The sequence below is a fragment of the Petaurus breviceps genome, unplaced genomic scaffold, assembly GCF_028583685.1.
Source record: "Petaurus breviceps papuanus isolate PSGF00001 unplaced genomic scaffold, PetGlider_PUasm1.0 188, whole genome shotgun sequence".
NCBI lineage: Eukaryota > Metazoa > Chordata > Mammalia > Diprotodontia > Petauridae > Petaurus > Petaurus breviceps.
In genome coordinates, this window is record NW_027185804.1 from 5,564,841 (window position 1) to 5,579,269 (window position 14,429).

The 14,429-nt window shown below is 43.4% G+C and overlaps 1 protein-coding gene and 1 long non-coding RNA gene across 4 annotated transcripts in view; both read right to left on the minus strand.

Annotated features, from left to right (window-relative positions):
• SBF2 (SET binding factor 2) overlaps positions 1–8,041 on the minus strand; it is a 526,457-nt gene extending 518,416 nt beyond the window's left edge. For both annotated transcript variants that reach the window (XM_069091201.1, XM_069091202.1), the window contains exon 1: positions 7,815–8,041. In XM_069091201.1, coding sequence (XP_068947302.1) covers positions 7,815–7,869 — 55 coding nt within the window. In that variant the 5' untranslated portion in view covers positions 7,870–8,041. The remainder of the gene's footprint in view (positions 1–7,814) is intronic.
• Positions 8,042–11,616: 3,575 nt separating this feature from the next.
• LOC138163731 (uncharacterized) lies at positions 11,617–14,410 on the minus strand. 2 transcript variants are annotated; one of them, XR_011168904.1, is made up of 4 exons: positions 13,672–14,410; positions 12,861–12,946; positions 12,515–12,658; positions 11,617–12,047 (listed from the first exon to the last, which is right to left on the minus strand). It is a non-coding gene; the product is annotated as an uncharacterized lncRNA (long non-coding RNA). The 2 variants fall into 2 exon arrangements; XR_011168903.1 differs by having other exon boundaries at positions 12,861–14,410.
• Between the last annotated feature and the right edge of the window lie 19 nt (positions 14,411–14,429).

Here is a 14,429-nt window from a genome sequence, read left to right on the forward strand (position 1 = left end):
GTCAGAAAGAACAATAAAAACTGGAGGGGTCAAGGAAAGTTTTAAGGAGGAGGAAGCAATTGAATTGTGTTCCCAGAAGAAAGATCAATCAGGGAGTCAATCAAAAAATGTTTATTAAACACCTACTAAGAAGGTGTTGTAGTAGAGGCTGGAGATACAAATATATTGAATTTTTTCACAAGGAACTGACATTCTAACACGGAAACTACAAGAACATTAGAGAGATAAAAATATATTTGTGTGTATATGTGTGCTGAATATAAACATAAAGAAAAGAAATACAAATACATACAAGGTAGTTTGAGAGGAAGGGCACTAACAGTTAAGGTGAATAAGGAAACATTTCGTATAAAAGGTAAGGCTTGAAGTGAGTCTCAAGGGAAGAGAAAGATTCTCAAAGGTGGGAGATGAGAAAGGAATAGTGTACATTACAGGCATAGAAGGCAGCCTGTGTCACTGTAGATGCATCAGGAGATATGCCTGAGTGCATAAAGAGTAGTAATGAGAATAAAGCCAGAGGTGCACAGGAGCCAGATTGTGGAGGGTCTTAATTAGGCTGGAGTTTACCCTTGAAGCAACAGGGGACCACTAATGATTTTTGAGCAGAGAAGTGACATGGTGAAATCTGCACCACAGAAAGATAACGTGGGAAGCTACATGAGGAAAAGATTGGAACAAGTCAAGCAGTTAAATATTAAGTGCTCATTTTGGGACAGGACTATACTAAGCATCAAGAATACAAAGAAAGGAAAAAAAAAAAAACAGTCCCTGCCAGAAAGGAGCTCACTATATAAAAAGGGAGACAACAAGCAAACAATTGTGCACAAACCAGCTACAAACTGGAAATAATCAACAGAGGTAAGGGATTAGAATTCAGAGAAATTGGGAAAGTTTTCCTAGGATGTTAGCAGGGTAGATGGGAAGCTGGGAGAACAATTAGGAAGCTATTATAATAATCTAAGTGAGATATAATGAGGCCCTAAACTAGGCTAATAGCCATTTGAGTACAGAAAATGGTACGGATGCAAGAGTTAGTCTGGACATAGAATTGACAAAATGTGGCAACTGACTGGGCAGAAAAGAGACAGAAGAGTCAAAGCTAACTAGGAGCTTTTAAATCTGGATAACTAGAAGGTTGGCACCCTCAACAAAAATAGGGATGCTAGGTGGGAAGATTTTGGAAATGAATATGAGTTTAGCTTTGCACACGTGAAGTTCAAAGTGTTGATAGGCCATCTAGGTAGAGATTACAGCATACAGCTGATTCAGCACTGGGGAGGAATATATAGAGATTCAGACATGAAACAAAGAAAAAACTTAGAGAAAAGGGTCTAAGACAAACTTGGGTAATAGCTAGAAGAGGGACAGACACTTTGAAGTCAAGCTCAAACTTGGAAGGAGAGACAATCCATCAAAGGAAACTAATAATCAGGTATAAGGGACCCAGGAAAGCAGTGTCATAGAAGCCAAAAAAAGGAGCACATATTCAGGAAACTAAATATGTGGGTGATCAAGCATCAAAAAATGAAGAGGAAGAAAACTCAAAAGCTCACTCACTGAATTAGCATTTTGGAGCAGAAAGAATGTTGGGTTTAGAGTTAAAAGGACCTAGGCTCAAATCCTCCCTTAGCATCTATTTGTATGATGCTAAACAAGTCACCTAACCTCTAACCTCTCTTTACCTCAGTTTCCTCATCCATCCATTACAGCAGGAGAAGGGGAGGAGAGGAATACTAAATTATCTAAAGTCTTTTTCTGATCTAAATCTATGATCCTGTGGTTTATAAATTATGAAATCACCAATAACTTCAGAAAAAGCAGTTTCTATAGAGTAGTAGGGTCAGAAGCCCCATCAGAGAGTTCACAATGGGAAACAAGCCAGTGGAAGGTAAATCAATGAATTACAGTATCAAACTCGAACACAAAAGAGAACTACTGTTCTGTAGGCAACAATTCCTGCGGTTGTATAGTGACTTGGGTTTAAAATGCACTGTTATTTATGTTTTATTGTTTTTTGGGGGGGGGTTTTAAGCAATCGGGGTTAAGTAACTCGCTCAAGGTTACACGGCCAGTTATTTCTGGGTGTGGTGCTGAGTGTCTGAGCCCGGATTTGATCCAGGTTACCCCGACACTGGAGCCGGTGCTCTTACTCGCTGAGCCACCTGGCCACCCCTAAGCAATTGGGGTTAAGTAACTTGCTCAAGGTTACATGGCCAGGTGTTTCTGGGTGGGTGCTAAGTGTCTGAGCCTGGGATTCGATCTCCAGGTCATCCCAACACTGGAGCCGGTGCTCTTACTCGCTGAGCTACCTGGCCGCCCCTGTTTTATTGTTTTTTAATATATATATATTTGGGAAATATGACTATTTCCCAAATACTCCCTAGCTGCACTAGGGAGTATTGGGCAGCATGTTTGTCATCTCTGCTACAGATCATGCTTTCTGAAGTCTGGGGGTGAAGGAAGAGAGAAGACTCCTAGCATAGCATTTTAAGAGAATGGCAGGGTCAGTGAATGTTTTTTAAGGATGTTTTTCAAGGATGAGGGAGCTATTGGGTATATTGTTAAGCAACAAGGAGGAAGCCAGCAAATAAATGAGAAAAGGAAGAAATTTTCAAGGAATAAGCTCCCAGGGGTGACAGCAGGACATGGGAATAAGGACACAAGAGCAAGGAAAGTTTTCTCAGGGAATGGAACAAAAGGATAGCTAAACATGGAGAAAGCTTTGCTTGACATAATCTGGAGACACTGTACCTTTGTACCCTTATTTCACATCTCTTTCCTCCAAGCACTCTTCACTTTGGTCAAACTAGACAACTGGACTTTTTGATCCCTTTCTGGTGTCTTTGTTCAAATTGTTTCTGAAATGATCTTCCTTCCCCTCTTTGCCTGTTGAATTTCTACCCAGACCTAAAACTCAACTCAAATGCCACCTCTTCCATGAAGTGTTCTCTGATCCCCCATCATTACCATCCTTCCACCCATCCCTACCTCTCACAGTAGTGAAGTACATGCAGGAGGAGCTTAATAAATGTTCATTATATTGGACTATATAGGGAGTACTGAAAAGAACACTATATTTAGAATCCAAAGACCAGGATCTGAATTAAGTCTCTTCTATTTACTACCTGTGTGACTTTGTGTAAGTAATTAACCTCTCTGGGTCTTAGTTTCCACATCTGTAAGGATTCTTCCAGCTAAGAACCCAATCATCCTAATGATATACATCCCAGCCATCCATGTATTTTTTTATACCTTAGTCTAAACTCTATAAGGGAAGGAGTATGTAAACAGTTTACCTTCCCCAGAGCCTAGAAATAAGACCTACATACAGTAAAATCTTAAGGTTTTAATTGTTAAAATGGTTCAAAAGCCTCTATCTCTAACCCTAACCTGTTCTTGCTCAGCATCCTAAAGGAAATTTGCACCTAAAAGACCTTCTCACCTCAAAATCAGCATGGGTAGAACTGAGCTCTAGAGGCAACCCCAAGCCCCACCCACCACCACCATAGATTCCCGTGCCCAACTTCTGTCAGTGCCACCTCCATATCTAAGTCAGAGGGTCAAACTCTGGCCCAACAGGTTGCAAGTATCCAAGTGGCTAGTACTCCAAAGAACCTGATTAAACTGTAATTGGGAAATGTTTAACAAAATAACTAAAAATACGACAGAGATGACGTTTATTAGGTGGTATTCTAAATCAGTATACTGCCCACAGTAATCCATTTCTATTTCAGTTTGATACCACTGAACTCTAAGTCACCTCTGGCATGCTTTGTGTGTAATTACTCATCAACATCAGGTTGGCTTTCTCCTCTAAAAATATGTAATTATCCTATGTTCTGTAACAAGTGATAACATCACAAATGAGTCATATATTACTCTTCAGTAGTTGACAAGTGAACAATAATGGAAGAAGTCTCAAGTACTTTGAGATAAAAACAGACTGGAACCTCAAATTTCACTGTACAGACTTTATTGAGAATAACAATTTACAACAGCACTTTATAGTTTACAAAAGATTTCACCTTCACTATTTCATTTGAGCCTCATAATACCCCTGTGAGGTATCATTAGGATCAGAGATTTGAGAATACATAGAAAATGGTGATACATAGCAATTATGAGCATTATATTTAAATACTCCTCAGCTGACAATGCCTAAAGAAAACTAGGGGTTGGTTTTTCATAAAAATCTCAATACTGTTGTCATACTACCCAGGGGTGGGAAACCTTTGACCTCAAGGCCACATGTGGCCCTCTAAGTCCTCAAGTTCAGCACTTTGACTGAATCCAAACTTCACAGAACAAATCCTCTTAATAAAAGGATTTGTTCTGTAAAACTTGGACTCTGTCAAAAGGCTGCACCACAGGATCCCCACTCCTGCGACTTGTGTGAGTTACTCTCTCTTTTCCCTTTAGCACTTCGTCTTCTTAAACCTTGATACTTCTATGATTTCCACAACATACTTGACCAACAAAGACCAAAACTCCTTCATGACTCAGTAGATAGTGTCATCATTTGCTGGGCCAACTTCATGGTAATAATTTTCTTGAATTTAGTTAGGCTGATCCTGGAACTATAAGAACAGACTTGAAGTCTTACCAATTTGAGAGGACCTTTCATATAGCCCTTGAATTCAAGATCACCATGAGTCAGAATAGGACTTTAGTGGAAGGAGAAACATTTACCCAAACTACATTCTAAAACCTAAAATCTTATGAATGTCTTTTGATGAGTAATAGCCCACTAATAAACTAAACCAGGCACTATTTGCTTTGGATAAAACTCAAGGAAACTATGAGAAAAATTACTCTTACAGTAAAAATTATTGGACAACCGAAACAATTGAGTAAATATGATGTATTGATGTAAATAAACATTCAGAAAATATATCCGCCCAACAGCATAGCTTATCATTAGGAATCATAAATTTGTGTTTAACTTTCATTAAAATATTTTATATCTTTCGAGAACAAAAAATTATGGATGAAGTATTCCATTCAAAGTCATAAATGTCAATTTTGTGGCTTTCTCCCTCTGAAAAATACCAGGTCCTTTATATTAAATTGAATAACTCCATTAGTAGAGTATGATAAATGTTTTTAAAGCAATTAAAATTCAAAATACTTTCAACAGTACAATGCAAAACTTTTAAGAAAAATTATAGTAGCTTTTACACTCAGGAAAATCATGAGAAAAAATAGTATATGTAACCCATAAATTACATGAAATAAAATTCATACTAAAAGTGTATTCTAATTAATAAAACTATTCAACAACTAAACAACATCTGGCATCTGGGAGGGATCCTGATTCCTCTTTTTTTAGCAGGGCTTTTAACTGTCACAAAAGAAACATAGCCAACCTGCATAAAGTACTGCTATGCTTGATTCTCTAAGTTACAGAAGAAGTTTTTTAAAAGGCCTATTTGAACCTTAAAAAGGGGAACTTGAGGGCAGCTAGGTGGCAGGGTGAATAGAGCACCGGCCCGGGAGTCAGAAGGACCTGAGTTCAAATCCAGACTCAGACACTTAACACAAAAACTGGTCATGTGACATTGGGCAAGTCCCTTAACCCTAATTGCCCTCCAAAATGCAAAAAAATTTAAAAAAAAAAAAAGCTGATATTATTCATTTCATTTTCCCTATAATAGGATTCAGGAATAGTAAGAAAATTTTTTTAAAAAGGGAGAATTTGAGTTTCATTTAAAGAGGATACATCTTACTCAAGTTCTAATATTTTAAAAAATTAATTAAGATGGAAGTATATTTAATTAAGAAGTAACTTTATAGATAAAGATACAGTGGATTTGTAGTTTACAGTATAGTTGACCTAGGAAAATCTAAGTAATCAATGACAAAGAAATCTTTATGTATCAGGATCTCTTGACATATCATTAACAGAAGCCTTTAAATTGTGGTTATCAATTAGAAACACTTAGGCAAAAAAAGTCTTGGGGAAGGGGGGGTCTTTAAAATTAAGGTTTACTCATTAAAAGATCCATAATTTCCTAATAATTTAACAAATGGGACTGAATTTTCATTGCAAGAAAGCATATTTTTTTAAACTTCTGACATTGAATATATTATTGAAAAAGTAATGTCAAATATAGACAACTAGTTGATCAATAATGGGGGGGGAGGGGAGTATTTTGTTCACTCTCAATTCCATACCATACAACTAGTATGAGCCTGAATGTAAGTTGCTGAAAGAAAACATGATGTGGCTAAAAGAAACTATGCCACTTTATGTTATCTTGTCACTGAAGAACTTCCATATGAAAACTGTATCAAGTTGACAGTGCCTGGCACACAGTAGGTGCTTAATTAGTGCTTATTCCCTTCTCCCTCTCCCCAGGTGCAAACTAGGTTAGCTCTTCTTTTTAAAGAGGAGGGAAGGTTCTTATAATGGTCAGGAAAACAAGGAGTGATGAAATATTATTGTTGTTAATAACATCTTTATGGCCCCTTTAAGGTTGTGCTTAGTGCATGGTATGTCATTTGGTCCTCACAACAACCCTGTTGAATTAGACGCTATTATTATCCTCCTTTTACAAATGAAAAAAACTAAGAGAAAGTAAATGACTTCACCTGGGTCACACAGCTGGTAAAGTACCTAGGGTAGGATTTGAACTCAGGTCTTCCAGCTTCCAAATCCAACTCCCTATCCACAAAGTCACCAAGGAAGTAATGGGAAAGCTCCTACAAGGAAATTACACTAAGGGACAAACAGCTCAATGGGAAAAGTAGTAACCTGGGATAGGTATCCATTCTAACCTGTGGAGAGTGACCAAAAGCGGAGTTACAAACTCTTTCTGATTTAGTTTGCTCATCTGTAAAAGGAGTAAGGAGAGTTAGATCATCTTTAAGTTTCTTTCCCGATATTTATGCTAAAATAGAAGAGCTTTCTGTGTTCCACCTGTCACTGCTATATTTTTATGGACATAAAGGCACAAAATTAAACGAGAAAATCGTCACAAAATCCCTAAATTTTATAAACATAAGAAAAACGAATTAAAAAACACTGGACTATATGTTTAGGAAGGTATGCTTTACCAAAAACAAAAGTTTGCTATTTTCCCATCCATCTAAAAGTTCGGGTGTCCAACTTACTGTCCCTTTTTCGTGATAGTCAATTGTTCCACTTTGGACACCTCTTACCCTTGTCCTGAAAGAACTGGACAGGGCCTTTTCTCAGGGGTGTTCGTTAGCTAGGTAACCCCACCCACACACCTCCATCCTTAAAGAGCATCCCATCCCGCGGTCCCCACAAGTGGTTACACGAGGCTGCAACCAGGAGGCATCAGAACTTCCAGAGAGCAAAGGCCATCCCTCCGGCATCATTCATCACCACTCACTCGGGACTCGGAGCATGGGTATTGCCAGGAGAGGTCACGATCCCTCCGGGCCCGCCCCCCCCCCTCCCGACTCAGCCTCAGCCTCGTTCGGGGCTGGGAGCCGGCCTGGCCTAACCCCCGTTTTCCATCCTTCCTTCCATCCCTCCCGGCAGGGCGGGGCAGGCCGTGCCCTCCTCTCCCCCGCCGGTCAGCGCAACCCCCGGCCCCGCCAGCCAGTCCTGCGGCGCGGCACGGCCCGGGCCCCGGCCCGTTCGGGAAGGGCCCAATGCTGGGCGGCGAGGTGGAGCCCCCGGCCCTCCCCGGCCTGGCGCGGCGGGCACCCCTGAGGGGCCGTTGGGCCCGGCGCTGCTCTCGGGCCTCGGCCCAGGGCGGGGGCGGGGGCGGGGGCCGAGGGGAGGAGGCGGGGAGGGGCCGGGGGCGGCACCCGCCCGCCCCGCGCCGGCCCCACGCCCTTACCTGTCTTCTCGTGGTCATAACCCACTACGATGAAGTAGTCCGCCAGCCGCGCCATCGCCGCCGCCGCCCCCGCGCTCGGGAAGCGGGACCCAGTCCCCGTCGCCGCCCTCGCCGCCGCCGCCGCCCGCCCGGCCCGGGAGCGCTCAGCATTTTCCCTCTACCGGCGGTAGCAGCAGCGGCGGCAGCGGCGGCACTTCAGCCATGTTTGACAACCGAGGTGCGCTCTGCGCCTGCGCCGGACACCGCGCCGCGCGAGACTCGCTCCTCCTCCCGGTTCCTCCCTCCCCTCGGCTTCCCAGAGCTTCCCTGGAGCTACGCAGCCTCAACCCCGGCGGCCCCACCCCTCCCCCCGCAGTCTGCGCTCCTCCCCCGCCCGCTCCCACCTCCCCTCCCCTTCCCCTGTGCCAGGGCTCGGAGCAACTGGGACTCGCGCAGGCCTTCCTTCCTTCTGCCCACTTGTGGAGCGGGACCGAGCGGGACCGAGCGGGCGGGGGCGGGGGGGGGGGGAGGCTCCCGAAAACTCCGAGGCCAGCGGTCTGCAATCTGCCCCGCCAGGGCTTTTGTTGCTGGTTTCCTGTTTACTTTGTGCGGTCAAGCTTTCCGAGACCTCGGAGCGGGGTGGGGGATTGCGCCGGCCCGGCCCGGCCAGCAAGGAGAGGCCCCGCGGGCTACCTTAGCACCCTGACCGTTCCAGGGCTCCGGGCAGCACTGCGGAGCCCTCCTGCTTCTAGGAGGACGAATGCAGGCCATCAGGGACGGACAGCTCACCCCCCATCACCCAGTTCGCCTTCCATTGAACCCTTGGTCATCCGTCTGTGGCCTCTGCTTTCAGGACATTTTACTGTCCTGCGCGCTTTCATCAGATCCCAGAGTCCCAGGAGAAAAGGGCCAAGGGTGGTCAGAAACTTTGGGGTACGGTTTAGTCGGTTTGCAGATTTAAAACTCTCGGACAATCTGAAGTCTCGGGCTTCGCCCTTCCTCTTTATCACCAACCAACAATTTGAGTTCGACAAGTTACACCAAACCGTGCCGTTTGCAGAGTTTGAAATTGTCAGACTGAGTCTGACCAAGTGCAGGATACCACTTGATTTAATTTATTCCCCAATCAGTGATAGTCTTTCCTTAAAGCCTTCCTCTCAGTCTTGAGAGTGACTTTAATGATCACACACTCCAAGCTTCCACTACACGAAGAGTTCCCCTGTGCAAAACGTACGGAGTCCGCTTATCCACGCTCCACTGGTGTAAGGTTTCTTCGACAGCTCACTATGGTTCTCTTCCTCATTCCCCAAATTGAACTGGACTCTGCCACCAGCACCACCTCCCTCCCTGTAACTTCCACCCACAACTTCTGCTTCGGTCATTTGATGCTTACAGAGCATGTCTGCTTCGTTTTACACATAACAAATATTTGAAGAAAGTGATATTCTCTGAACGAGGAGGAAACGGTCGAAGCTGCAGATTTAGGCTTGTCAGGTAAAATTTCCCGACAATTAAAGCTAGCCAAAAGTGGGATGACTGCCTCAGGAGAGAGAGGGTTTCCTTTGAGTAGAGGTCTCCAGGCAAAAAAGCTATGTAGCCACTTACTTGCTGGTGTGTATGCTGTAGACGGTTTTTTTTATTTTAATGTGTGGATTGGACTAGGTGACGACCCCTGTGGTGTCTTCCAACTTTTAAGATTCCTTTATGTCCTTTCTAAATCTCTTCTAAGGTTTAATTGCTTAAGAATATTTCTGTAACCTAATTATTTCTAATTCCAGTGCTTATAAATTCAAAAGTATCATTTAAAAAGAACTTGTTTTTAATATCTCTCTCCCCCAGTTAAGGTCCTCTGACAAGCCCTGTATGGAAATTTACAGAATCTGGTTTCAGCATGTGGAATATATGCATAAAATACACATATGTACCTAATATGAGGTCACATTCCTGGTACATACAAGTATTTCATATACAAATAAAGTAGCTTCGCCCTTTGCTCCCCAGCCTACAGCTGCCTGGAGGCTGAAGCTGATAAGAGCCTGACCAAGCAGCCTGATTAGTCAGGTTGGCCAGAGGCCAGAAAATCCCCCGAGATCAACAAAAACACCACCACCTTTCACTAGCTGCCTGAACAAATGCAGATTTGTTTCCCCCAGAGCCTCGGGAAGAAACCCGAGGGCCTAGCCAAGGATGAAAGAGGCAACGGTCTCCAGGATCCAAAGCATCTCCTTCCTTGTCTCAGGGCGGAAATGGCAAAGAGATAAAGAAAGAAGGGAGGTTTGCCAACTTCCCGCTGCTGCAGAGCTGCTGCCTTTTGTGGGTAAAGTGGCTAGTTCTCTAAAATCATGCAAAGTACTTCCTGTGGTTTGTCTCTGCTCAACAATTAGTGAGCCGAGGTTTACGCGGCAGAAGGTACTAGGCTGCAAAGTCACTGCAATCCTGTCTTGGTTAGCCTCACCACTAATTCATCAGATTTATGTAATAATATTTATACTGGGCTTCCTATGTGCCTGGCACTGTGCTAAATACTTTGCAATTATTGGTTTATTTGATCTTCACAACAATCCTGGGAAGTGGATGCTAAGAGCTTTACAAATATTATCTCATTTGATCCTCACAATAAGCTTGGGAGATAGGTGCTTTAATCATCCCAATTTGGCAGATGAGGAAACTGAGACAAACAGGTCCAGTGACTCGACTAGGGTCACACTGCTGCTAAGTGTCTGAGGTTAGATATGAATTCAGGTCTTCCTAATTCCAGGTCTGAAGTTCTATCTACTGTGCCACCTACCTGCTGTATACATATCCACATACGTATACATATATATATATATATATATATATATACACACATGAACATTCAGAAAACATTCAAGACATGAGCACATAAGAAAAGCCCCCCCTGGGTCAAATCAATAAATCATTCAGCCCAGTGTGATATCCCTGACAGCCTATTTGGTGGAATTGTATGGCCTGATGGAAGTTGCCCTCCTTAACTTCATCCTAAGAGGAGGAGATGCACATCCCAATTGCTTTTCCTCCTTTAAATAAGCTATTTTGGCGATATCATTCACTGGATCTATTCATTTACTATAATCCCATCTGTACTTTGTTTACCCTGTTTGGGTGAAGAGTTTCCTGTGTTCATGTTGACTGCCTGTTATGTCAAGAATGACCATGCATGTACTTGTCCCAAAAAACTACAATATCTCCTTTAAGCTTTCAGGGTGGCTCCTTATCTAGTTTAATTATGAACAAGTCTCTGTAATCTTATATGTCAGAGGCAAATAAGACAAATTGTGCCTGGATTAAGAGACTTGAGATCTCAGTTTTAGGCAGGACTTTCAGTGAAACACCCTATTCCGCTGAACTGATGGGATGAGTCAGACTTTGGAAGTAAACTTCTCAATGGGTTTTGAGGAAGGGGGTTCTAACTATGGGGGTATAAAGTGGAATGTTTTTTTTTCTTAATCCTGAGGTTCTGGTGTATTCATTATTATGCTTTGAAGATCCACACTAGGAAAAACAGTATTCAACTTGTGCTTCTGACACTTCTGCTGGCATGCCCTAAGGGAAGTCACTTAAATTCTCCATACTCTAGGCTACTCTAAAACTATAATTTACAAAGAGGTGCTGACTTGTTTTGGTGCTAGGTCTCTATCCATTATCCTATCCTTGACCATAGTGTCAGTTTTAAAATGCCCATCAGAGCTTTATATAGAACTCTTTGAATATACTACCTTTCAAACAGCCTCTTAAAAGCTAAGTATAAATCCTACCCAGGTCATAGGGCAAGTTAAAAAGGGAGCCAGTAGACATTAAATGCTTCTTTTTCAAAGAAGCAAATGTACAATTCTTTACTTTTCATACACATAGTTCAAACATTGGGTTATTTAGCCTAATTTTCTCTTCAGAGTGTGTTCATATTTAATTGGAAATCAGCATGAGGAAGTGACCAAAAACATGTTTATAATCCAGAGAAGCCTAGAGAAAATGTAGGCAGTGTCACAAACAGCTGTTCAGCCTTTCACCTATTCTCCATTTAACAGTAGACAGAGGGAAAAGGGCTGGCCAGTTTTTTTTTTTCTGTGTAGCTGAGAACAGAGTTCCAAGAGTGGGTAATCTGTAGCCTCAAGACCTCATGTGGCCCTCTAGGTCCTCAAGTGTGGTCCTTTGTTTGGATTCATTTGAAGGATATGGATGGCCTTATGGGGCCTCAAGGATGATGGCTCCCCACCCCGGAAGCATTCAGGGTACCTGTAAAAGTTTCACAGGTACTATGTGTATACATATATGTGTATATAATTATATGTGTGTCTACATACATATATATAGAGAGATGGATATATATGCAATAGCTTAGATATAGATGTCAGTATAAATACGAATAGGTTTAGATCTAGATGTGGCAGCCTGCTGTACTGGTAGACAGCCTACCTCTCACATATATCTGGGTTCAAATAATGTTGCTGATATACATTTGTCCCAGAATCATGGGCAAATCACTTAATCTCTTAATGTCCTGGACTAACTCTAATTCCAAAGGTTACAGACCTAATGAGTTTCTAATCTGCCCTTAAGGTAGGGCCTTTCCATACCTAGTGTTTTTGAAATGCTTGAAATAACAGGTCTAGGCCAAATATTTATTTGCAGCTTCCCTGGAACCTTTCTTCCCTTTTCTTAGTAAGGGGGGTGGGGACGGGGGAAGAGTTAAATACACTTACTTGTTGCAACTTGTCCCCACTGATTTGTCATCTGTAGGGTTGAGCCTTTGGGGTCTTATGCTCCAAGGCTTTTTTCTTGGCTGATTAGAGTAAGTCAATTCAACAAGCATTTATTATAATCAATAGGAAGTCCTTCCGTGAGCACTAAAGGGGACAAAAACAACATTTAAATAAAATTCGGGGGTCTGCTGTCATGAAACTTATCATTTAAATAAAAATATTTTCCCAACCCCACCCCACAGATTGGGGGTGGGGATCTACTTGGGATTTCTTCCTAAATTTGCATTGGCTCTTTACGTGAATCTGAAAAACATTCTTTGGGTTACAACTTTCCTTTCCTTCTTACCTCTTTCTTCCTTCTTTGCATTTCCCAAGCCCTGGGCAGTCTCAGGTGAGACTTTCTGCTCAATCTGAATTCACACCCAGAGAAACCTGAATGGATGAAAGCAGGCACTCGTGAAAAAGAAAGATCTGAATTCTACCAAGGATTATTTCAGTTAGCATGTGAAAAAAAAACTATCATAAATTCCCTAGAACAAGAGGGATACGAAGTGGTTAAACTCGTTGAATGTCCACAGAGGAATAGATCCCACATGGTGCTCCTGTTTTGCCAAGGTAAATTCCAGGGCGTTTTGGAAAACACGCGCTCACTCCAGAAGACAGCAGGAGCTCCCGCAAACAAACCAGGCAGTGCTGGTTCGCTCTTTGGAGCAGGAAAGCATCTGAATTAGAGGACGGGGGGCAGGACGCGGGCCGGGCGGGGCGGGTGAAGTGTTTTCCTAGCTTCAGATCTAACGTCCCAGGAGCAGCCAAGTGCACCTGGACTGATAAGAGACTTGCCAAGTTTCAGTTTTGCTGTTTGGCATTCCCGGACGGCCGACCCCCTGCTGGGGAGCGGGGATGGAAGCGAGTGCCTGCCCTGAACCTCAACCGGAGCCCGGCTCTCTCTTGGCGGGAAAGGGAGGGGAAGCTCTCACTTAAAAGCATAGTTTATCCTAAAAGGCCTCATCTTCCACCCCCCCCCCACTCCTTCCCCTCTTGGGGGCTGGGGGCAGAGTAATAGCTTACATCCTTATACCCTTCTAATTTAAAAAGCGCTTTCTCCTAACTGGGTCAAGCACTGTTACCCCTATTTTATTGATGAGGAAAACTGATACCTGAAAAGATGAAATGACTAGCCCAGGAGCGCCCAGCTCTTTTCAAACTTAGGACTCTTCTACCTCCGAGAGAGCTCACGCTCCTCTGGCCCCAAACCTTCTCCGTGGCACTCACTCCAAGCCGAGGCGAGCCCCATGCTCTCCTCCGGTCACTTGTGTGTCGGGGTTGGAAGCAAGTGAAGAGTTCTGGACCACTGCTGGGGGGAGTGGGGTAGCGAGATGGGATCTGACAGCTCAACCTTACGTGTAACAGACTCCTTACGAGCAGCGCAAAGGAGCTTGGATGCCTTGGAAGGTTGCTTGGAAGCCCTTCTTCTTGGGACAGTCAGGTTGTCCTTTGATATAACTGTCCAGACACCCAATTCACCAAAGGAAAAGTTTCCTTTCCCAAGGGGGACGACAGAACGGGACAAATGAAAGTAACCTGTTCTGGAGCAACGGGACAGGCAGAGGTAGAAGCAGGAAAGACAAATAGAGATGCTGAAAGACATTTGGAGTCAATCTCTACCCTTGGGCTCAAATTCTGGCTCAGCATCTTCACCTCCTCGAGCTTCAGTTTTCTCCTCCCTAAAATAGGTGGGGGGAGGGGTGGACCAGATGACTTTTAAGGGTTTTCCCTGCTCTAACATTCTATAATTTAGTTTAATAAACATTTATTAAAAGTCTTTGTGCCAGTTACTGACTGTGCTAAGCGCTATGACGAGAAAGAGGAGAGGGGGGAGCGAGGGAGGGAGAGAGAGACAGAGAAAGAGGGAGAC